The following is a 26,232-nucleotide window of genomic DNA, read 5'->3' as shown; positions in this document are numbered from 1 at the left end:
CCCCTCCAAAAGTTCAGTGATAAAACCATCTTTTAGCAGAACCCCTGCTAAAGAAAAATGCATTTGTATTTGTATGTATGGTAAATCTGTTTTCTGTTGACACTCTTTGCAACTTCCAATAGATGTGCATGCATTTCTTCCTACATGAGAGCTGAGGTTTTCTGTAATTTCTACGGTTGCTTATGGCATGAACCTTTCACTTGAAAAAATAGTAGCTGCAGGATTACATTTTGGAGTAGAGTAGGAGAGGTTAGTTGCTGCAGAGCACCAAATGCAGTCTCTCCCCACACAGATCCATTTACAGTGCTGCTGCAAAAAATCACTTTCGTAGCTCGTTGCTTTGACGAGATCACCCCTCTCTTTGCATGCCTCCACTGACTCCTCTTTCTGCATCACATCAAACATAAATTGGTTTTCATTTTCAAGGCCCTTCACAGCCTACCATATGCTATTGAGATGTTGCCTCCTGCCTCCACTCTACCATTGGCGCCAATTTTCATCATCCACTTGTTAAATGTTCAAATAAGCACCTTTATGCTTTGTCTCTCCTGCCCCTCATGCTTGGGAGGAGTTCCCTGTAAGCATGTGCAAAGCTATCTTATTGACCTTCTTCCAATCCTTCGTTAAAACGCTCCTTTACCCTAAAGCCTACAACAACTTGGCGGTGGTCAGACAGCTGATGTGCTCAGATTGCTGCCTGCCAGTCAGACTGACCAATATTCTCGCTGTTTTTCTTGTGCTTCCCCATCTGTCTGTATCCACCTGTTGTCTCTTGTCTTTGTATTGTAAGCTCTGTGGGACAGGAACTGTCTTTTTGTTCTGTGTTTGCACAGCGCTAGCTCAGTGAGGTCCTGGTTCGTGCCTGGGGCTTCTAAGTGCTGCTGCAAGATAAATAATAAAATAATTCTCAGCGTTACATTGGGAAAAGCTAATAAAGTGGCTACTTGTCTCTTGACTGAAGAGTAAGTGTGGGAATTCTACATGTGAGGCAAGAAGAAAGTCATTAAAGCTTAGGCTCTGGTGTTTCAAAGACTTACATATATGCTTAACTTTACTCGTTATCAGTAGTACTGTTCACAGCATGTTAAGCATGTGAGGAAAGTCTCTGCAGGATTGAGGCCTTACTACTTAAACAATAGGGATGGGGGAAAGGAGGAAGGAATTGATACATATTTCTTTCTTAAATGACTTGTGTGACCCTTGTAATTTTTCTTCTAAGATGATGGAAGATTGTTTGTCAAAGAAAATAGAGATCACTGTCTCAGAGGCAGAAAAACGGACTGGAAGAAATGCCATGAACATGCAAGAAACCTACACTGCTTACCTCATTGAGACAAGGTGGGTAATAAGAACTAAGATGAAGGTAGGTTAGTAGATAAGCTATTTTTAAAAAAGGTACTGTAGCTTCTGATGATACATTATTTCTTTAAAACTCCCATTTAGAGTCCAAGTGCAGTTACAGTGAGAGAACTGGGTTAGTTTCTGCTTTCAATTACACAGTATCTATTTATATAGGAAATAGTACAACTTTTTATGTGAAAATGTGGCAGGTGACAAAGGGTTAGAGAAACTCTGGGCTGGTCTACACTATGGGGGGAGATGGATCTTAGTTAGTACTTAGATCTACTTACCGTGGTGTCTTCACTGCGGTATGTTGACGATTCCCCTTGCGCTTCTCGTTGAAGTGGAGTACCGGAGTCAAGGCTAGAGCAATCGGCGGTCGATTTATCAATACTAGACACGATAAATCAACCCTGGATGGATCTATCGCTGCCCGTTGATCTGGCTGCTAGTGTAGACATGCCCTCTGGATGAGCAGCTCTAATCCATATCGTAGGTAACTGTTCATCCTGTGTTTTTTGGAAGGTGCATCTGAAAGATTTTTTGACACTGTTAAACAGCAACCTTCCTTGATGCATGCTTGATTTTCGGGGTGAAATGTGCTTGGTCAGAATGTACATTGTGGCTGAAAATAATGATTTGACTTATTTGGCATACAGTAAAGCAAAGAGATATCATATATTTTGAATCGCGCTACTTAAGTCAAAACTCATAGCATTTAGCTGTATGCTAAATTTATCTTTTAAAAAAAAAAGGTACTGATGAAATCAAATTAATGTTTTCCTCTTTGAGGGGCATTTTAAAGTAAGTATTTAATTAACCTACTCCTCTTACCAAGTACCAGTTCAGGCATACTTTTGTTGTTTTTTAAGTGGAAATAGTTTTTGTTGCTTAAACGGTTTTTCAAATCAAGTACTATTAACTGTATATGTAATGCAGATATGGCAAACACATTTCTGTCTACGCAATGAAGACTATTTGCAATTTTAAATGTTGAAGCAGTAGTGAACAATTGTAAAAAAACAAACAAAAAAAACCAAAAAAAACAGGTCAGACTTTTTCACAAGATAGATTTCCCCCTGTCGAAGAGCCACTTTGATACCTTTACTCATTTTGGAAAGCACTTTATTCTCTAAGTGGTCCCATAAATGGGACAGCTTGTGGAGATTGCTGCTATTCAAAAAAGTAAAAGGTTCACAATCCAGCCCTAGATAGGGTACTATACCTGTTGCCATTGACATCAGTAGCATGTATATGTATGTATATTTTATGAGTAAATCTGGAAAGGTGAGGTCTACATAGAACTTTGTGAAACTAATAAAGTTTAATGATCTTTTACACAGATACTAAATTCATATATTGTGAGGAGTTTAAATTGCAACGTAAGTGACATTTTCCAGGATATGAGGCACCCCGTTAAGTAGTTAAGTGGCTCTTTAATTTGTAATGGCTTTCAAACATTCCTTTGTAGGATAATTTATTTCACACTGATTGTTGATACTGTAAAGCTACAACATACTCATGCAGAAATACTTCTGTCATATATTATCCTCAATTCTAAGAATAGGTCATAACATCTTTTTTGTGCATCATGCCTGTATATGTTAATAGAGTACATGAGGTTCTCTCTCACTTCGGAAGTTTAACTTCATAAAACAAAGGCTCCAGGAGAGAAATTCCTGCTTTATTTGTATTTATAGGAGTAACATACATATTTCCCACTACTGTAGCTTTGGGTAGTTGGTTACATGTACATTTATAAAACTATAGAATTTTTTTCTTTAAAATGTACTATATTAAAGTTAGGGATGTGTTTGAATCTTTTATTCAGATACAAATACTGGCAAAATGGTATTTTTATTTGACAGCTAGGGAGGGGCAATATTTAATAGTTCTAGTGGCTATGTGATATGAAGTGCACTCTGGTGTGCCTCTGTTAGAGCTGGGCAAAATTTTCAGATAATACTTTTTTGCCAGAAAATGCATATTTTAGGTTGACCAAAATGTTTCGCAAATCAATGTCAAATTAACGAATTGTTGTGGCTGAAAATACCAAAACAGTTCTGAAAAAAATGAACCATTCTATTTCAATAATTTCAAAACAAGCATTTTGATCTTTTTCTGTTCAGACTGATATAAAGGAAAATCCTTTAAATGAAATATTTTGGGTCAAATGAAATGTTTGACCTGAAACAGTTTTTTTTTTCTGGTTCAGCCAAGCTGGAAAATCAGTTGTTAGCACAACTCTAGTCTCTCTATACAGCCCCAAACCATGCTGATGCCTTCTCCAGTTCCCATCACTTTTGCTTGCGCAGCTGTTTCCCAGTGCCAGAGTTGTCTCTCATTGCCCATGTTCTCACACATTACCACTCAGATTCTTATTCAGTGGCCAGCAACTACTAAGGCCAATTACACAGTTGTCAGACAAATACTGAAAATGTGGATTTGTCCCATTCTGTTTGCAAGGAGTGCTGGCTTCCCAGTACAAATGTAATTACAAGCTATTAAACTGACTTCATACTGAGCTTGTAAATTTTGAGTGGGCTTCACAATATTCCTGAAGATAATAGGATATTTTGTTATTCTGTAGCTAAGGAATAAAATTCGTTCACAATAGTATGAAAGAAGAACATTAAATAACAGTTGCATTATATTTACAATTATCCATGGGTTTCAAGATTTCCACTGTCCAGGTTTTAAATATGTGGTGGTGGTGGTTGTTTTTTAAGTCAAATTGTACAAATAACTAAGAGTGAACTAAACTTGAATGCGGCAGCGGCAGTCCAAAAAAGCGAATAGAATGTTGGGAATCATTAAGAAAGCGATAGAAAATATCATATTGCCTCCAGATCAATCCATGGTACGCTCACATCTTGAATACTGTGTGCAGATGTGGTCGTCCCAGCTCAAAAAAGGTATATTGGAATTGGAAAGGGTTCAGAAAAGAGCAACAAAAATGATTAAGGGTATGGAACAGCTTCCGTCTGAGGAGAGATTAATAAGACTGGGACTCTTCAGCTTGGAAAAGAGATGACTAAGTGGGGATATGATTGAGGTCTATACAATCATGGCTGGTGTAGAGAAAGTAAATAAGGTGCTATTTACTCATTCTCTTAACACAAGAGCTAGGGGTCATCAAATGAAATTAATAGGCAGCAGGTTTAAAACAAACAAAAGGAAGTATTTCTTCACACAGCACGCAGTCAACCTGTGGAACTCTTTGCCAGAGGATGTTGTGAAGGCCAGGACTATAACAGGGTTCAAAAAAGAACTAGATAAATTCATGGAGGATGGGTCCATCAATGGCTATTAGCCAGGATGGGCAGGGATGGTGTCCCTAGCTTCTGTTTGCCAGAATGAGCGACAGGGAATGGATCACTTGATGATTGCCTATTCTGTTCATTCCCTCTGGGCACCTGGCATTGGCCACTGTCAGAAGACAGGATACTGGGCTAGATGGACCTTTGTCTGACCCAATATGGCCGTTCTTATGAATGTGCCTTGGTAATGGAAGATAAGTATGTGGCTATTGGAAATATACCAAGCTGGGCACATATACAAACTGAGCTAGGGTGACCAGACAGCAAGTGTGAAAAATTGGGACAGAGGGTGGGGGATAATAGGAGCCTATATAAGAAAAAGCCCCAAATATCGGGACTGTCCCTATAAAATCGGGACATCTGATCACCCTAAACTGAGCCGTGAGAAGACCTAATGTGTTTCAAACTATCACTGGGCGTCAATGAAACTCACTAACTGGTTTGTTTCAAAATGCAAGTGATAGTATCTCCATCTTCCTTTAAAATTCACAGCATACATTCTTTTCCTAAAGTTTCACCACACCATCATCTGATGGGATTTCCTTATTGATCTGTTGTTTATCAGTGACAATTAGAAAACTTGGTGTGGATTTCTTTCTCTGACAACACATTGCAGCTCTGTAGGCTGCGAAAGTCCAGCGTATCTCAGATGTCGGACTTCCCAAAGGGATCCCATTTTATTTAAATTCTTGGTTTACATTGTTAGCATTGACTCAAAAGATCTTACGGATAAAACTTTTTTCTTCAGTTTTCTATTTTCTAACAGTCCTGAGATAGTGTATCCGTAACACAGCTTCCATAAAATCACTGTCAGAGCACTTTTCCTCTTCAAAGCACTTGATAAACATACACCTGTCTTTGCAGTATCCCTCTGAGATAAGTAGGTAAATGCCATCCGCATTGTACAAATGAGGCAGAGAAGCTAGGGTGAACATGGGTGCCTAAAAGTCAGGCACCTAAATAATGGTTGCCTGATTTTCAGAGATGCTGAGCACCTGCAACTCCTATTTCATGCCGGAGGAAATGCAAGTATTCAGCACCTCTGAAAAACCAGGCAATTTTAAATTTAAATAAAAGAGCTTTAGGTACTGAAAATATTGATATAAGTGATTTTGTTTGATGACAGCTCTCTTTGGCAGCTTTTAAACCTGCCAGTGTTTGATAGAAACAACTGAAATGTGAGACAGGTGAATGAAATGTGATCCACCTGTGTTCCATACTGCCACAGCTGAAAAACTGTAATGGCTTTTAACCATGGAATCTGCTCAAGGGTGGTTCTCTTTTTAAATCTAGTTGTCTTAAAAAGAAAACTGGAAAAATAGAATTTCTATCATATGCAACAATAAGGACACCGTCACTTGGGTCGTTGGCAGGGTTTGAACCAAAGACTTAAAGACCCCTGCTACTTGAGCTAAAGTATAAAGTTTTAGCCGTCATGTAGACCAGCCAGTAGAGGGGGAAGTACTGTAACACATAACATTCTACCACCATAGCAAATAGTCAGGTATCAGGATTCCTGGATTCTGGGAAGAGCGTGGGATAGTAGTTAGACAGGATTGCCAAGTACCTTAGTTTGTTGCATTCAGTAGGAAAGCCCGTTGGGCAGCATGGCTTTGACCCAAGTTTTGTTTCTAGTTCTGGTAGAAATGATCTTGTAAGCTCTCAGCTAAATTATTTGTAAAATGGAAGAAATTATACTTGCCTCCCCCAAGGGTCTGGGATCAGAGCCATTGCTTAACTTTAAGGGGTTTTAAAGTATATATAAATACAGATAGTGAGAGAAGTGATCCTGGAGTCATAGCCTGCTGGCTCCTCCTCAGTGCCCTATCCCCTACACCACGGTATTGTGAGGGTTTCTGTCTTCTCCGTGGAACAGAAATTAAGTTTCACAATTCTGTATTATTCCATGGGGGCAGTATAGTACATCAGCACTGACATAGGTTTTCAGATTTCATGATGAAGGCATATGACCAGATAGGTATGATGTAACATATAAAGATGGTAGAATGCAGGCTTTACTAAAAAGAAAAGTAACAAAGTATGATCTCTTCATTAGGCAGGGTGACTATTCATGATGTATAGTAAGAATATCTGCTAAATCTAAGATAACACTGAACTAAACATGGTAAGTTTGTGTCTGTATGGTTTTTTTTTAAATATCTTTCCACTGCTGGAGGCACAGGTTCAGGTTCAGTCCATGTGTTGACTTGACCCTTGTCCTAAATTCTTATTCAGGGGATTTAGGGGGATGAACCCTGCTAACCCTGTTTTTGGGCGGGTTTTTTGTTTGTTTTTTGCCAGTTGGTGATTCTTGGATGCAAAAGTGTTTTCTGCCAGCGAAACTACCTTTTATCAATATATTTTGGCACACTGTGATTGGTAACTTGCAAATGGTGTTTGACATTACTGTACCTTAATGGTTTTATTCTGTTTGTCATGAGATCCCAATATAGAGATCCATTTTTGGAGAGGTAGTGAGGGAAGGACTGCATGACTCTTCTAAAGGGTACACATATATAGCATCTATATAGAGGATCAACACGGTGTGCTTCAGTGGAGCAACAGTGTCATTTATTGCTCCAGTCCTGAAAGATCAAAGGCAAAACCTAACCATGTAGCTTAAACAGTTAAAGGGGGCTGTTGGTTTTACAAGGAAATAAAGCTCATATGTTTCCTTCCTTTCTCATTTAAGATTCCTGCAGTAATTTCTCTTTGTATTACATTAAGAGCTGTTTAATGGCTCATTTCAGATCATTAGTTTATATAGCAAATGGGAAGAAGTTAAGTAGATGAGCTAAATTTTTCACATTGGCGCTTTGAATTAGGGTAAAGGAATGTGGCTTTTAGAGTAACCTAATCTCCTAATCACTTATGATAACATCAGTTATGAAGGTAAAAGTTGAAGGTTTTAATTTTTGTCATTTAATTTTTTCCAGGCAGGCTGGTTCAGCCAATGAATAAAGTGTATTGTTAGAACTGTACTTTGAGGGGAAACATATGGTTTTCCTATCTGAACATTGTACAAGCATTATATTGTATTTTTAAAACCAAAACAAATTGAAAAGTTTGATTGAATGTCAACAAGTGATTATGATCTTAATTGAAGCTGGGTCTACAATACTTGCATTTTATGATGGAGTTCATAATGTGGCCTCAAAAATTAGATGGTAATGAAGGTATTAAGTGTAATGAGTACCTCTGTGAATTTCTACTTCCTTTTGGAACAAGATCCTCGGGAGAAGGATTCTTGTAATCGGTGACATTTTATGGCTTCATAATGCAGCCATGTGGAGACATATTTTATAAAATTAAAAAATGCTTTCTCCCATCTTGCCTGCTTCTCCCAAATCCATCCCCACAAAATTCCAGTCCCTCATTAGTACCTTATTGAAAAAGCCAATTCTGTGGATGAAGGTTCACAATCAAGATTTGTATGGTTTTTGTCCATCACAATTCTGCAAAAGCATCCGCTCTTACTTTTCCCAGTCTTATCCCACTCAAACTCTCCAGTTCTGCGTATTTTTCCAAGTTACGTATCATCCATTTCTTCTTAGACTAGCAAAAAAAATTGGGGGGAAAAGTAGAGGTGGTGTTTTGTCTTTTAACTATTCACTGCAGCAAAGAATATTTTGAACTATAAATAGCTGTAAATGTTAGTTAAAGAGTTTATGCTTTAGGACGAGTATTAAAGTTAGTTGAATAATAGGCTTGAGAAGCATAAGTCTTGTAGGATTGCATTTTTATTTTTTTAAAATATGGTAAAGGAATTTAATGCTTGTGGGGGGTACCTGATTAAAGCTCTGGAAACTGAAGTCATCTCCATAGAATACTGTCATGTCAGTATACCTCGATACTTAATCTGGAGTGACCACCTCTAGGGATGAGAGCATTCAGTCCATTGGCTTCTGTGTTCAGACCAAGGCTTTTGTGAGTGGGAGAATTCATCCTCCCTAGACATATAGAGGAGGGAGCAAGCCCTTCCAAGGTGGAGGCAGTCCTCCCTCCCCCCCCAATCATAGAGGCAGCCCCAGGAAGGAACTGGGATTTCCGCAGCTACATTTGGGAATAGCAGAAGCAGGGAGCATGGGGGAAGCGTACTCAAGGACTCTAGTGCAGGGGTTCTCACAACACATTTTTGGTGGCCTAGAGTGTGGCTACCAAGTCTTGCTGGTGGCCACTCTGACATTTTTCCTAAAATACTTAATTAACTTTAGGAAAAACAAATAAATACGCACACATACAGTACATGTCCAAATCATTGTAATTTATTTATGTAGGATATTTTTTGCAGACTCAATAATAAAAATAATACACAGGTGTGTTATTGTTTACTGGACCCAAACAGAATAGAAGCAAGAATAAGGTGCTTTGCATGTTCTTGTCTTTTTTCTTGTTGTTTCTTTTGTTTTTTGGTTTCTTTAAAACAAACAAACAAACAAAAACAACTTGCTGGCCACTCAGTCTGCTGTGAAAAGTGATATTAACTGACATAGAGATATTACTTTTCACAGCAGACTTATTCAGCTCCGGCAAGTCTGGAGACAAATTAAGCCCTGGATGGGGAGGTGGGTACAGAGTCAGCGGGGGCCAGGGGTGATGGGACACTGGGGGAGGCAGCAGAGCCCAGGAGTAATATGGGCGTGAGCTTGGGGCCAGAGCCCATGACCTTGCGGCCAGGGAACGAAGCTCCGTGGCTGGAGCCTACTGCCTGCCACCCGCCTTTCCAGGGCTGAAGCCCGAACCCACTGTCCCTGGGAAGGTGGGGAACTCTCACCTGTTGCCTGCTCTTCCAGCTTTTGTGTCTGCAGAGGGGGGTAGGGCCCAACCACTGCTGCTCTCCCTCCTTCCCACCTCCCCCCCCCCATCACTGCCCAGGAGGCGTGGCCGCAAGAAAAGCCCCTGGTGGCTGCATGTGAGAAACGCTGCCCGAGTGTCTGGATGCTTGTGATGTTAGCAGGCAGCTTTTCACAATTTGAAATCTGGACCTTATTTTCTGTGTGGTCGTTGGTTGCCTGCCCTACCCTCCTCTCAACCCTCCCCCCCCCCCCCCCCGCTTTCTTCCCTCTGCTGCCAGGCTTTCCCCCCCCCCCCCCCCCGCTTTCTTCCTTGCCCCATAACAAATGAAAAGGAAAGGGAACTAACCTGATCTGTGTCATTCATACTGATCACTATCCTTTGTCTTTTGCCTTTTTAGTTTACTCTTATATTCTTATTTGATTGTAAGCTTTTTAGGGCACAAACTGTCTTGCTATATGTGTATATGGCACCTAGCACAACCGGACCCTGATTATGACTGGGGCTTTGGGTGCTACCATAACACAAATAATAAGAAAAGGAGGACTTGTGGCACCTTAGAGACTAACAAATTTATTTGAGCATAAGCTTTCGTGAGCTACAGCTCACTTCATCGGATGAGACAACTTCCACAAACGTAGGTACTCTGTCTTGGTGCAGACTCCTTAACCAGTAATTTAAGTAGTATATGTAATTCCTCTTTCTCTCCATGTAGGTAGACTAAGCTTGTGCTTCTCCCCTAGGAAGTAACGGGTTAATTTAGGTGACCTTCCCCCACACACTTTTTTTTTTTAATGCTTTCAATTTAGTCTCTCATGTAGAGGTGTGATTCCCCGCCCCCCCCCCGCATACGTGGACTGATGAATACTAGGAACAATGCATGTTAGATTGTAATTCCTTAAGAATATTTGCTAGAGCCAACCAGTCCATTTCAAAGCTGATACAATGGGAGTATTGTGAGAAATGAAGAAACAACAGTTAGGTCCTTGGTCCAAATGACCCTCCTCTGCAGCCTTCTAGAATCATAGGACTGGAAGGGACTTCGAAAGGTCAGTCCGGTCCCCTGCACTCATGGCAGGGCTAAGTATTATCTAGACGAAGTATTATTCTAGCTTTGCCTCCTTCTGTGTCATTTTTATGTAACTGCTTCTAGTTTAATATGCCCTTGCCTAGTTTATATTGATTCTCATGGGAATCAATCAGAACTTAGCTTTATAATAGAAGATTCTGTGATCAGGAACAGTCAGAAAGCATTCACCAAGGGCAAGTCATTCCTGACTAACCTAATTGCCTTCAATGACGAGAAAACTGGCTCTGTGGATGAGAGGCAAGCAGTGGACGTGTTATTCCTTGACTTTAGCAAAGCTTTTGATATGGTCTCCCACAGTATTCTTGCCAGCAAGTTAAAGAAGTATGGGCTGGATGAATGGACTATAAGGTGGATAGAAAGCTGGCTAGATCATCGGGCTCAACAGATAGTGATCAATGGCTCCATGTCTAGTTGGCAGCCGGTATCAAGTGGAGTGCCCCAAGTGTCAGTCCTGGGGCCGGTTTTGTTCAATATCTTCATTAACGATCTGGAGGATGGCGTGGATTGCACCCTCAGCAAGTTTGCAGATGACACTAAACTGGGAGGAGTGGTAGATACCCTGGAGGGTAGGGATAGGATACAGAGGGACCTAGACAAATTAGAAGATTGGGCCAAAAGAAATCTGATGAGGTTCAACAAGGACAAGTGCAGAGTCCTGCACTTAAGACTAAAGAATCCCATGCACTGCTACAGATTAGGGACCGAGTGGCTAGGCAGCAGTTCTGCAGAAAAGGACCTAGGGGTTACAGCGAATGAGAAGCTGGATATGAGTTGTCATAAATATAAAGGGAAGGGTAAACCCCTTTGAAATCCCTCCTGGCCAGGGGAAAGCTCCTCTCACCTGTAAAGGGTTAAGAAGCTAAAGGTAACCTCGCTGGCACCCGACCAAAATGACCAATGAGGAGACAAGATACTTTCAAAAGCTGGGAGGAGGGAGAGAAACAAAGGGTCTCTGTCTGTCTATATGCTGGTTTCTGCCGGGGATAGACCAGGAATGGAGTCTTAGAACTTTTAGTAAGTAATCTAGCTAGGTACTTGTTAGATTATGATTTCTTTAAATGGCTGAAAAAAGAATTGTGCTGAATAGAATAACTATTTCTGTCTGTGTATCTTTTTTGTAACTTAAGGTTTTGCCTAGAGGGATTCTCTATGTTTTGAATCTAATTACCCTGCAAGGTATTTCTGGCTCTTTTCCTCAACCATGGGGGCTAGTGACTTTTTTTAAATGAAAGTTGATGCTTGACTGCAGGAGCTGAGGTTTAAGAAAAACACCAAATATTGAGACACGTGATAAAATTGTGAGAGTTGGCAACACTGGGTATAACAGAGCAATTATTTTAGAAGGCTGACGAACAAGGGGAAAAAGCAGCACGCTCTAGTCTATTAATTATTTAAGGGCAGATCCAGACATGGAAGACAAACTCCTTAACTTTATCTTAAGGAGTGATGGAGAGCCATACTGAATTCCAGCTGCAGCCTTTATAAATGTAGTATTACCAAAGCCTGGATGACTTTCTAGTAACTCTGTGGGAAGATAAATTTTTTAATGATATAAAAGCATATTTATGGCTCATTTAGGGAAAGGATTAGCAGCGTTTTTAGCTGAAGACTGCTGCTATCCAGAGACACCCTTGAAAGGTGCAAGCTGGTGTGCAGATTTTCCAGAGCTGACTCACTGATACTATTGGTCTTGGTCTTGAGAGATTTGGAAAGTGGAAGATGTAAACCCAGGTTTTAAATAGCACTGAGAGTTGATTGGATTATATACAAAAAAAGTGATTTTTGCGGTATAGATTTAAAAAAAATCTTTCTCCACAGCTAGAAACAATGGATAGGAGCAGGTTCAAACTTGACATTGTACAGCTTTAAATCTGCTGGAAGAAATGGTACACTGTACTGCCGAGTACTATTAAGTCTTTACAGCTGGTAATCCCATGGCAGGGTTAATAGTACTCACTGTAAGTTTATACCAGCAGTTCCCAGAATGCATTTACTGCTGCTTAGAAAAATTAAATTTGGTCACTTAGTAAAAAGTAGTGATATTTTTAAGTCTACTGTAGGTCTGCACATTGAGGGCCCTGTTTTGACTTTCTCTCTGCATGTGCATATTTAACTTTATCAGTGGTGGGCAACTTGCGGCCCATCAGAGTAACCCTCTGGCAGGCCGTGAGACAGTTTGTTTACACTGACTGTCCACAGGCACGGCTGCTCGCAGCTCCCAGTAGCTGTGGTTCGCCGTTCCTGGCCAATGGGAGCTCTGGGAAGCAACGGCCAGCACGTCCCTGTGGCCTGCACCACTTGCTCTCATTGGCCAGGAATGGCAAACCGCGGCCACTGGGAGCTGCGGGCGGTGCAATGTAAACAAACTGTTTCGTGGCCAGCCAGCAGATTACCCGGACAGGCTGCGTGCGGTCTGTGGGCCGCAGGTTGCCCACCACTGCACTGTATGGTGCTTTATAGGTGAGCAACATATCAGTAATATTTTCTGGTTAAATTCTAACGTGTACTGTTGCAATATAGGAGAATTTCCGGTGTGTGTTGGGGGGTGGGGGTTATTTAGTACATACTTCTTTTATTATTAATATATTAGATGTGTATATAGTTTTTCATCTCAAAGGATCCCAGAATGCTTTACAATCTGTAGCAATACAGAAATTCTTTAAACCCAGCACTGAAATACAGCCACTTTTGGGACTAAACAAGTCAGCTGTGTGAAAGTGCATGACAACACTGTACAACAGTTTTATCACAGGAAGTGATGAATACTGTTTCCAATTAAATCTATATGTAGAATATAATTACACCGAAATTAGCAAAGTGCACCAAAGTAAAAATACATTACTGTTTTTTGCAAAAAGACATGGACTCTTGAATAACCACGAGTAGTAAGGATCTCAGGTTTATGTTTTCTAAAAAAACTAGTGCTTTTAATGGCACAATGTCCTCTTACTATATTGACTCAAAGACAGAATGCTAGGGAGTCACCAACACTACTAACTGCAATGCTCAGGGTTTTCTTCTCTCTTTGCTTCTCCTTCATCCATCTCTGCACTTTCTTTCCATGCTGCTTTTTACACACATGGAACACTCCTCAGAACCGGTTCAGAAAGCCACTACATTTTCCACATTTAAATCCCATCTGAAGATGCGCTTCTACCATGATGCCATCAAGAAATTAGCTGACTAACGATAGCAAAGCTATGGGGCATTTGGGCAGATTATGTGTCTAATGAAAATAACAAAATACAATATTTTTGGGGTGGGTGGGGAGAAGGGTTGTATTATCAAGATTTAACCAGTTGCGTTGACTACTTTACTTTTATGTTGTACCTGCTTACCCTTCCTTTAGCCCGTTTGGTTTAATTTGGGTTTGGGTTTTTTTGTTCTGTAAACTCTTAAATCCTCTGAATAGCAAAAGGACGCCATCTTGAAGTCTAGTCAACTTAAAAGATCTTTCAGGTACTATACTTATTTCTGAGGCCTCTTTAAACATCTTTATGGCTTTAGAATTGCACTTACATATGTGTTTTAAAATGTGTGTTTTCTCCCCAGTTGCTGTGTGAAGATCCAAACAAACAGGGAAAACTGATTTTTTAATTATGGGGCTGAGCCAGTGAACATTTACTTGTATCAAGCACAAAACTCAATCCTGCAATGTGCAAAAAACTCCTGTTAAGTTCTGAGGGCCTTTGACTCCTCAAGAAGTCTGTGGGACTTGAGGGCTAGAGGTCCTTAGAAGATTGAAACCACAGTGCTTACTGCAGTGCATAATAAGTTTACTCGCATGAGTACAGTTACTCATATGCATAACTGTGTGGTGGATTGGGCCCTAACTGACTATCTGAAGAGTGAAGCGAAATACATAGAATAGACAAACAGGAAAACTGGGGAAGGGGGAATCTCAAATCTTCCAGTTACTGGTAAATGTAAAAATCTTGACGGATACTTATACCAGTAGTAGGTTTAAAAGAAAGTTCAGGTAGCTTTGTGAAATAACTTGGTGTCCCTTTTAAAATATAATCTTAAATACTGAAGTATGTTAAATTATTAAAATAATCACAAGTGGGTTACTATGATTTTTTTAAATATATATACTATATTAAATTATATATATAATTGATGTCTGAATTGTAACAATTGTACTGATGGTCTTGGGAAAAAATCAGTAACACTCAGTTGGGATATTTTATTTTTCAGAGCTGTTGAGTCACAGACTGAAGGACAATGCTCCCCACCAGACTCCCTTTGGAGGCGATACAGTGAATTTGAGTTGCTGAGGAATTATTTGTTAGTTAACTATCCACATATTGTTGTTCCACCTTTGCCAGAAAAAAGGGTAAGGAAGTTGAAACTTCAACTCACTTTGCCTTACATTTAGCACTAAATTTAGCTGCTCTTAATTCTATTCTGTTCACACAGGCTGAGTTTGTTTGGCATAAGTTATCAGCAGATAACATGGATCCAGACTTTGTGGAAAGACGAAGGATTGGTTTGGAAAACTTTCTAATACGTGTGGCTTCGCATCCCATCATTTGTCAGGACAAAATTTTTTATTCCTTTTTAACACAGGTATTGTAGAAAAGCATTCTTTATTTCTAAGTACTTCCCTCCACTTTTACTTAGTTGTTCAGCTTTTAAATATTAAAGACTAATAGCTTTTCTTCAGTGACTTATAAATTATTGCCTGCTCTACTTCTGCATTAACAAATTAAAGGAGGAAAAGTGTTTAGATTATCTAATCTACCTCCTGTCAGTACACAGTTGTGCTTTACAATGTGTCTTATAATTCTTTTTCCAGTCTCATTCTAAGGCTATTAGGGGATGAGATTACCACCTCCCTTGGAACTTTATTCCACAACTTAATGTAACTCAGGAAGTCTTTCCTGACACTAAATTTAAATATTTAGCATATTAGACATTTTGCAGCATTTATTACACTGACTTCCAGTTTGTTGTTTTTTTGAGGGGATGGGCAGTTTGGATGCAACTGACTAATCTATTAAACCTTACATGGTTTGGATCTTGGCTATTTCATGCTCCAGTCTGACAGTTGTGATCAACTGGAATGCTCTCACTGATAGTCCTAGAGTGTCCACTGTGGGGAAAGAACCGAACTAGAACTTACTGATGTTCAGGTCATGTTGTAAAGCTGTGACTGAAATTTCTTTTTTGACTCAGAGTTTTGTGTTCTTATTGAGGTAATATTATTATTTTAATTGCTTTGTGTGCCTAGTAGGTTGTGATATTGCATTTTACACATTGGGATGAAATTAATGAACACTTTTCATGATTCATAGTTACACATACATATCCTCTTGTACCATACAGTATAATTCTTCAAGCCTATTTTGGTATTTACGTGGTTGAATTATTTCATTTTCGCATCTCCCACTTAGTTTTTACTTAGGCAAGCTACATCATTAGTTCTTTTTAATCTTTCTTGATACATTAGAGGCGGCTGGACTTCTTCTGCGATCCCTTCCAGCCCTACATTTTTATGATTAATTCCTTCAGCTCTTTAATCCTTTTTTCTTGCTTTTCTCTGAATTTACTCCATTGTGTCAAGAATTGTCTTTGTTGTAAAGTCAGGGTCCAGGACTGTGTGCAGTATCTTAGGTACAGTCTGATAAGAATTAGTCTCCTTTCTTCTGCTCAGATAAGATTGAACTTTTTTTTTTTGTTGCCATCACCCTGCAACTGAATATCTAGTGTAAGTCTAGGATCATATTTTGTCACTGCTAATAGTGATCATCACAGGAAGATTGGCCTGATGAAGACAAATGTAATTAAAACTTACAGGAAAGTGGCATGTATGGTATTTGCCTCTGCTTTCTTAATATTGTTTCTTATTTGTGAAAGTTTCTCTATTACAGTTCAGCTTAGAACATTTAGAGTATTCTGCTGTGGGTTATTAGGAGGAACATTCTGTTAACATGCTGAATGTTTATCATCTGAATTACCCAGACAATACAGAAGAACAGTTTTAAATTTTCAGTGTGAACATTGCCATCTTGACTACTTCAGTTTCTTACTTAAGACACTTCTTAAAAAAAAATTAATGTGCCCTATTTTTGAGATATACTGTTTTGAAAACTGGTTCATTCATTTGGTCTTGTTGGTCTGATGGCTTAGCCAGTCGTATAATGAGCTAGAAATGAGGCAGATTGAGGCCTCAACTCAGTCTCAATCCTGACATTGGTGGTGGCTGGGAACATTAAAGAAGTGACTCTGCCATTACCCCTCTTCCTATAAAGTGTGAATTGCTTGTCAGACAAGAATCCTCTTAAGTACACAGGATAATGCAGCCTGCTGGTGTCACATAGTGAAGGGGAGAAGTTGTAAGGAGGGGATGGTGGGTAAACATAAAACCTGTTGTATAGAATGACCCATTATTCTAAGTCCAGACATTGAAAGGAAGATTTCCTTGACGTACCTTTTTTTAGAACTTGGTCTAGTGAATGGGACTGAGCCCATGTTTGGATGCTTGTGGTTCCCACATAACCCAAAGAGGATTCTCCAATGTCCTTTCTGCATAGAAATAGTGCTGTTATCATGTCTCACATAGACTGTGCGTGCCATATGTTTATTAGTGAAGTTTACTGAAGTGAAACTTTTATTTTTAGGAAGGTGGATGGAAAGAAATGGTGAACGAGACCGGGTTTCAGTTAAAGGTAATTGTATGCATTTGTGTAGTGAACGTTGTAACCTATGAACTGTTCTGACCACAATTAAAGACCATAATTCAGTGTCTCTGCAGAGTTATACTTGCTGTTGTGTTAAAAATAGCAGGCCCATGACAAACTGCATAATTTTGACCATATAAGGAAACAGTGTAGTACTAGTATTATGTAACAGATAATTACCAGAGTTCATAAGTGAGGGAAGCTGTGACAGGTCAGTTAATCTGCCCATGTTTCATATTTGATGCAGCATAGAATTAATATTAAGAATTATGACCCCTGTATTTTTATAAGCAGACTGAGCTGGTTTCAGAGTGACACCCAACTGAGACAAATAACATGCCAAAGCAGGACTGTAAAGGCCAGCTCTAAAGGTTGACAGCCTTGAAGGAGAGGGTGCTTATTTGGAGTGGTGCGGTGGAACGTACAAATAACTCTGAAATGCTTCAGCCGAAGCTCTGAATACAGTCCTGAATGAATTTTGAAACAGAGCCTGGGGTTTGGTATGATAAGTTAGATACCTCAAAGAAACCTGAGCAAGACAACAGAAGAGAAGCAGAAATGGCCAAGACCAAGGAGGAAGTCTCTGACAGGACGAGTAGCCAAAAGGGTCAGATGGGAGAAAGGACAGTGCTCCCTAGCAATGGAAGTAATCCAAGTAATACCTACCTGGTTCAACTGTTGTTGAGTCTCAGATTAGATATGTTATGCAGAATTTTACTTGGTTAATTAGACCATTTGAATTTTAATTAGTTTTGAGGAAGTCACTGCAATAAATAAATGGGAGAGGGAAAACAGGTGGAGGACAGGCAGGAATAGGTGACTGAGTGTTACATTAGTACACAGGCAAAGTATGGGTACATGGGAATCTGTTGACAGATGCAACTTTTGGGCATAGCCATATGTACTCTGCTTCTGTGGGTGCAAAATATAGTGTGCATGAATCTAAGCCTTCATCTTAAATATATAGTCTCTAATTCGCTTGGTTGCAAAGAAAACCTTCAAATGTGAACTAAGTATAAACAAATGAAGTACTGTTGTCCTGAATCTGCTGAAAGCCTGAAAAAATAATTCTGGGGTGTGATCTGTCCCCATTAATCACAAGGAAGTTTAATGCTGGCTCCTACTGATAATGGCAATTTGACTTTAATTCACTGCTGATTGTATTACCGGGCACATCCTGCTGATGTCCATATCCCGTAATTTCAAACTGTCTGCGTGGTGTGAAAATCTGCACCTGTCCCCATCCACCTACCACAACCTCTAGCTTCCTTCCCTCCCAACACACACAGCACATACAGACCACGTCTTCAGTGCCACGATGTACGTTCAGTAAAAAATTCTGCAACCAATTGAAAATCAAAAATGTAGAGGCAGGATAAAATAAATTGAATTTAAGATTTAATTAAATAGTACACCAGTACAATATTCCTTTTGTGTAATTTTCCCATTAAATGAAAACGGAGCTTTTATTTATCTGAAGCTGCTGCAGAATATAGGGTCTTTGACACAGAATTATGGTTAAGCATGCTGTGGATTTGTGGTAGACCTTTGTCTTGGGGTGTCTCTTCTAACACTGCTAGGCATCTAGGACTATCATTCTAGTTTCTTTATGGCACTGGAGTCTTAAGAGTGGACTTTTTTTTTTTTTAATTAAAAAATTTGTCACAAGATCTGTACTCATTCAGTACCTTGAGGCGTTTAGGGAACTCAACCACATAATGGGATTTTCCACGTCGTGATTAAGGGTACTGTCAATGTTCAATGGAAAAAAACAGGTGAACAAGAAGATACGTATTCCTTATTAAAGAAAGGCCAAGTTATTATCCAAGGAGCTAGGCTGTAAATTCAGGAAGAAATATATATATTCTCTTAATAGTAGAGGGAAACAATGAGAGAGAAGGGGTTACAGGGGAATATTAAAAAGGTAAAAAATTAAAAATTTTAAGAAATAGGAATAACATTTGCAATGGTTTTCCTTTGTATTCATTTGAATTGCAAGAATTACCATGCTGTTATTAACCTCTTGATTATTTATGGGCTGATATGTGGATGTAACATCTGCTTGACAGACCTTTTGGAAAAACTTGATCCTATCACTGCACTGCTTCTTTAAGTGTTAAAACTGCGGAAGACAGTTTTCTGAACCATCCCTTAAAATTACTGATAGCACATCATAATTTGCAAAGCATTCAGATGGTAGACGCTGCTAACTCATATTTTTAAATGGCATCATATGTATGTTGTACCCCAAAATCATCAATTAATGAAAGCTTCTGTTTTAGGCTGTGTTTGAGGACAGCAGTGTGGGCGGTTTTAGTTAGTTGCATTGAGAATGGTGGGAAGGGCATAATAAAAGTTTTTATTAAACTCTTAGGAATAACTAAACATAGATACTCCAGAATAATAGTGGGAGAAAGGAGAAAATTATGGCATGTAAGAGCAAGTAAGAAAAATATAGTTTCTGTTACACAAATTGTCAGATACATGGCCTCGTCAGTTCATTTACCTTTATTAAAATGTAAGTTACTTGAGAGGGGAAGAAGGAACCCAAAGAACAACAGTTATATTACTGCAAAATATTCAAAATAAACAACTGTCTAAGGACAGATGGTATCTTAAGTAAAATGTAAGATGAGACAATCGCCATTCCACTTTCTAGATTTCTGACAGTGTGCATGGTTATTTTCTCTGTGGAATCCCTGTTTCTCTAAGGAATTTTTTATAAAATAATGGGGAATAGAGCCTTTCTCTTTCCTTTGCTAAAGCTTTTAATTATACATTCAGTTTCTGTGCTGAATGTAAAAATAAAAGGTCTTTAGTAAGCAGATTGATTTGGTTCCTTATGGTAGCTTAATAATAATATCAGAGGCAGATTTATACTTGGAGTGCGTAGTTGTGTAGGACCAGAGGCGAGTCATGGGCCCATTTGCTGTCATTGTTCTGTAACACCAATGGGTTTGCAGATTAATTAGATAGCACAGTCCAGACACTGCAATACACTAGTCAAACAGATGAAGATCCTGTGTTTAAACCAGAAGGATTTATTTTGGATCACTCTGACTACTCGGGGTTAGAATTCTGTCTCTGCCAGCTGTAATGCGTTTCCCCGCCTCCAAAATACTGCAATTTAGAATATGTGTTTAAATGTTCTCTCAAAATTTTTTGCTCTGAGAGGGCAAAACACAATGCACTATCTTCCCCACCTCCCACCCCAGTCATAGTTAATCTGGAGGAGGAAAAACATGGTGTACAATTCTTTTCTCCCCGCCCTCGCGCTCCCCCCCCCCCCCCCAAAAAAAAAAAAAAACAACCTTAACAAAACTGCACTGGCTATGCCTGAGCACAAAGGCAATACCTCTTTTTAACTGCTATATTCCATATTGTCATCCAGTTTTTGCTTGTGTGTGTGTGAAAGCTACTTGACTTAGTCTCAGTTGACAGCCAGTTCCACTTCAAGTATTCACTCCATTTAACCACCTCTGTAAATTCTTTTTGCACGTACTCTCAATTTACAGAAATGTCTGTCCAGAAATCTTACATAAACTTGCTCTAGCTTTATAGTAACCCTTAGCTAGTTTGTAGTATGATTTTGTGTGAAATAAGTGTGTAAAAAATGGCCAGATTGATGATGCACAAGAAGTCAGGCTGTATTGTTTCCTTCTTGTGCATCATCAACAGTAAAGATTCTGCAGGACAAATTGTTTCCTCAGTTACACCTGTGAAACTCCATTGGCTTTGAAAGATTACGTATGTGTAAATGAGGGCAGAATTTGGTCCTGTAACTGGAATTTAGTTAATCCTTTTGATGATGCATTTACAACCCAGATTAGAATTGACTGTCGTGCTCTCTGAGAGCTCTTTTAGCTCTGTAGTTCGAACAGCTGTATATAAAGTAGTGTAAATACTTTTGTCCATAAAGTAAGCAAGTATAAGTCGGACTGCTCAGAGGAAACAGATCTCGTGACCAAGATGTTGTCAGACACCTTTGAGTAGAATTGAGTCTTGACACCTGTCACTTATCTTTGTTGAAAACTAGCCAATCTATTCTTAAATAAAATTTAAAAACCCCTTCCTTTGCACGCTGAGAGATGACTATGCGGGGTTTGGGATGTTTGCTCCCTCAGTCTGTAGAATGTTTGGAAAAGCAGAGTTACTGCTGGAAAGTAACTCCTTTTTGTTCCTTGACCACACTTATGTATAATGCTCATCAGTAGCTGTCATGCCAATCGCAATAGCAAAATTGCTTTTTAATTGTATTCAGCACTCTACCAACATGAGATGAGATCCCAGTGTCAAGGATATTACAGTGAAATTCAAACACGGTACAGCTTGGACACAATGTGATGGGAGGCAGAACAGTCTCGTTCTGGTGCCAATCTCATAAATAGAATTTACGGAGAGGCTTATGAAGCGAAACTTTGTACTCTTAACTCCAAGCGAGCACTGGGTTCTACTGGAATCAGTTGCTAAACAACTTTTTAAAACTGCTCTTAAGAGTTGCTGACTTTGCTACAATTGATGCATAAAATATTATTCCTATAGCAAACATCATTGCTAAAAACTCTTTCTGTCTGAAGGTACACTTGTGAATTATCACTCTTACTGAGCCTTTTGCACCAGAAGTCATGGTTCTTTTAAACCTACCTCTTTTAATTTGAAGGAGGATTAAGCTAAAGTGAACTCTGGCAACTTGTGAAGGAGAGCATCCACACAGGGATTGCGTGTGCTCTAATTTAGGACCTCTTACCTTTAGTTAATTTGTCTTGATTTTCTTGAGTGTCTCCATGCAGACATGCCTTACTATCTGATGCAGGGACTGACTTTTTGTTGTGTGTACAGTGTCTAGCACACTCAGGCCCCAATGACCAGGACATGTAGGTATTACAGTAATAGGAATTACAGTAAAACAAATAAAATAAGTGGAGATGTGTTGCTCTTTTGCAGAGTAAACACAAAAACTGATTAATTCTAACTAAATTCTTAAAACATTTAAAATACAAAAGCAAGAATTAGTGTTGGGAATTCCATACTTCTGTTGCAGGCACTGGTAGAATAACATTTTTCTCAGAAACAGAGCAGAAAGTTTAATTAAAGCAATTATTTCTTTACTGAAGAAAATCCAGTGATCCAATTTGTGATTCAGTATAGCAGTTTCCTATCTATTGAAAAAGAACACTGCATCAAAAGCTGGCTCTTATATAATATAGTTTTCCTCTACAGTAACTCTTAAAATGAGAGCACACAATAGGTTTGTGTTTGATGCCACTGGGGAACTGTTTTTGTAATTCAGAGCATATAAAGTTCATTTCCACTATTGGTTTTATTTGGTTTGAAAAATGTATAAAAAAATTTGTCCATATAGCCTTAGGCCTACTTGCATCACCTGAAAAGAATGTAGGGTTATATATCTTAATTTTGTGGTTTGTGTAACATTTTAAGAAAAGAATATTTTGCTGAGGTTTATGATTATACTAGTTTAATGATACTGGATACTGTTTACATGCTAGTTCACAGAACAGTTTAGTTTTCTAGCCTTTTCTCTAAAAGCAGATTGACATTAGCTCCCTCACTTGTCAGATTTGTTCAATATGTTTGAAATTTTTGATGAAGTATTATGACAGAAAACTGCAGCTTTCTACTGTGGCTGCCAGTAAAGAGAAATTGTTGCTTGATGTTTTTGAAATATAATTGCATTATAACATTTTTATTTTTTTTCAGGCAGAGTCCAGGTTAAAAGCTCTTAATGCAACATTCAGAGTGAAAAACCCAGACAGGTAAGATTTTTCATACTAATTACAGTTGTAATTACGAATGACAGTGTATGCTATCTATGTAATTTTTCCTTTCTGAATGTATGCTATCTGTACACTTTTTCAACCTCCTTAACAAACCCAATAAGTGGCAGTGAAAAGCGGTTTGAAAAACCCAGTTCGCAGGGAGAGCAGGAAACTCTTAAGGGAAATGCCATCACCTTATGCAGAATCGAAGCTTTTATTTAAAAAAACAGAAAAAAAAATCTAGGCTTTGTTTGCAAAGAAACCTTCGCAAATTAATGCAGTGGTACCTTCCTGAATCTGCAAGCATACATAGCCAATATCTCTCTTGTGCACACACACAAATATATGCACTTGCCAGTGCTGCAGTTCCCAAGCTGCCAGTTTTCACAGCTATTATTGGAAACCAGATCAATTTCAGTCTACCATGTCTTGGGAAGCTGTGGGTAGCTGTAGAGGCAGGCACTGGAGTTATTAGCTGGATAAGAGGCCCATTAACAGAGGCTGAAGTGTGGGGAGTATATAGTAGCAGACACTCCTCATTTCGGCCGGAGGAGGATAGTATAGGACAGTGGTATTCCAAACAGTGGGTCGCAGAAAAGTGTCAGACGGTTCCAGAGGTGCCAGCTTCTTCCTATCTCTGGGGGTGCTCAACCCCAGGCCCTGCTCCCACTCCACCCTTTCCCTCTAGGCCCTGACCCTTCTCTGCCCCTGCTCCGCCTCTTCCCACCCAGTTCTGCACCCGTCCCCGCTCCTCCCCACCCTCCAGCGCCTCCTGCACGCCGCAGAACAGCTGATCATGGGAGGTGCTGGCTGCCGGTGGGTGCGAAGCATCCACTAATTTTTTCTGTGGGTGCTCCGGGTGCCCACAGAGTTGGCACCTATGGACGGTTCACTGTGTTTAGGGCTGGATTAACCCATTGCTGCGCCCTGGCCTCGGCAAACATACACTTCTCCCAGCTGGTGTGGAAAGGAAGCCACAGATGAGTGGGGAGTGTGGTGTTGGAGAAGTAGCCTGCTCTGCATTCACCCCACAGCGGCGACACCTTTCCCATTGGGCTGGGCCTGTCTCCCTGCTCTAGGTATTGCGACCTGGCTCACATGGTTTCAGTGCCACTCACGTTTGGGCTGCCCCAGACTGCAGTGCCGCTGAGACCATGTGCACCAGGTCGCAACACTTGGAGTGAGGAGCTGGGCCCAGCCCCATGAGACAGAAGCAGCTGCTGCAGGTAGGCTCGCTCTCCAATTCCCCCCTCCCCTCCCCAGCCTTCTCAGTGAGCTAGGATTAGGGTTGTGGTGCCAGAGTGGAGGGTGCATATATGTAATGGTGAGTAACAACAACAACAAAAAGACAAAATGCAGTTGGTGCGTCCCCTCAGTAGAACATTTGGAATCACTGATACAGGATATTCTCTCTGAAGCCCCTAGGAGAGTGGGAGTGGGTAAAGTAGCAGACATTCCTGCAGCACCCAGGGTAGTCTGACACTGGACAGAGGGAACCAAGAGACTACTTAAAATCTATTAGAATCTGAAGGGTGGAATTCTGAAGCCGTGTCAAGAGATGACACCTTCCCCTTTTCCAGCATCTGAAAGTGGAATTGGGCCCTTGTTTGGATATTATCTTCCCCTCCCCAAAATCTTTTTTTTATTAGTCTGTGAGTAGTAGTGTTAGTCCTCTTGTTTTTAGGGCTTGGAAATTTTACCAGCCTCCTTAGTATGGGAGTGAGAAATTGAGGTAACACAAAAAAGAGAAATGCAGCATTTGTAGAGAGAGATTTGGAAAGGGGACATGGAGGAAAGAACACAGGGTTGGGGAAGGGAAAGCAAAAGAGAGAGGTAGGTGATATTGGTGGCCTGTGGTATACGGGAAGTCAGACTAGATGATCTGATGGTCCCTTCTAAGACTGTAAGATGAGGAAATTGATACTAAATGCTGCTAAGAAAAAGAGGCATTATGATCTGGTTTTGGAAAGAAAAAGTAGAATACAGACAGGAATGGAAAGAACGTGTAATAAAAGCAAGAGTAGCATAGAGTCTGTTGAATGATAATAATAATTATCAAATTTGTTATATTAGGGATGTTACCAATATTTAACAAATTTATTTGCCAAATACTTGTGATATTCAGCCTGCTCAATGGCTGACCAAATGCTATTTGACAAATATATTATCCAATAGGTATTGGGAAAATTCAACAACTAATATATTGGACACTTTTTTTCCTGCTATTCCGTGGTGCCATTAGCTCTTATTGCAAGTAACATTTTTACAAGTTTATTAAATAGCTGATTGAAATGTTATAATTACATACACAGTCTGTTTTATTCATTTGTACAGCAAAGGGTGGGTTGGCAGTTAGGAGGTTGGTTTTGGAAGTGTGGGAGCACCAGTATCTTTTGCTCGACTAGTCGGCTTAGTTCCTGAGGTAGTAAGTTATCAGTAGGTTTCTCAATCCTTAATTTAAACCAACCGTAAAAGTTGGATAGCATTTTAAAAGTCTAACTACTGAAGTTGGTTTGGAACAAAACCAAAACCAGTCTTCTGGTAGGCTGAGTGGTTTTTATTGAAGAGGTCAGTGGTGATAAAAATGTGCTCTTCTGTTGCTCAAAAATAAATTTGCAGTGACATTTCCATGGAATTCTCTAATCCAGTTTTGTTGCAAACCTCCTGTTGTCTTCCTTCTGTACTTCAAATCCAGTCAAAAATTGCTTTCCCAGTGGTGCATTGTTCCTTTTTCATAAAGTCCACTAGATAACAATTCTCATGCTAGCTACTTTCCTAAACAGAATAAAAAGGATCTGGGAAATTTCACTGTGGCTGAGCCATATTAGACAATAGATTCTGCTTATGGCAGCTGAACTCGTGTGATTCTCAATAGTATACTTGAGCCTGAATCCCCATGCCATTTGTGGTTTCTTTTTGCCCTATATACCTATTCTTAAAAATACCTTTTACTCCCCTATTGTTTTGTGAAGGGGAAATTGCCCATACTTATAGTAACTTTCACTGTCAAATGCACAAAATAATTGGAAATAAAAGGGAGAAATTCTCTGGTGTCTTTCATTTACAGTAGTTATAGTATTGTAATAGTAAACTTAAGTATGACTAGTAGTAATAGTAGGTGAAGTATTTTCATTCAGAAGTGACTTTTTACTTGGTAGTATCTCTATTAAAATGTGTTTCTAGTCTGAAAAGCGACTGTAAAAGCAGCAGAATCTGACTCAAGTTAC

The 26,232-nt window shown here is 39.6% G+C and overlaps 1 protein-coding gene across 1 annotated transcript in view; it reads left to right on the top strand.

The window, feature by feature from the left end:
- Window positions 1-26,232, top strand: part of SNX4 (sorting nexin 4) — a 55,692-nt gene that overhangs the window by 5,334 nt on the left and 24,126 nt on the right. Inside the window, exons 2-6 of the mRNA XM_084642656.1 lie at window positions 1,220-1,338; window positions 14,743-14,881; window positions 14,965-15,114; window positions 17,169-17,216; window positions 22,947-23,002. Coding sequence (XP_084498782.1) covers window positions 1,220-1,338; window positions 14,743-14,881; window positions 14,965-15,114; window positions 17,169-17,216; window positions 22,947-23,002 — 512 coding nt within the window. The remainder of the gene's footprint in view (window positions 1-1,219; window positions 1,339-14,742; window positions 14,882-14,964; window positions 15,115-17,168; window positions 17,217-22,946; window positions 23,003-26,232) is intronic.

The sequence above is a fragment of the Lepidochelys olivacea genome (genome assembly GCF_965140295.1).
Source record: "Lepidochelys olivacea isolate rLepOli2 genome assembly, chromosome: 11".
In the NCBI taxonomy this organism is placed as follows: domain Eukaryota; kingdom Metazoa; phylum Chordata; order Testudines; family Cheloniidae; genus Lepidochelys; species Lepidochelys olivacea.
The sequence above is the reverse complement of the archived record's forward strand: the minus strand, read 5'-3'. Positions and strand labels throughout refer to the sequence as shown.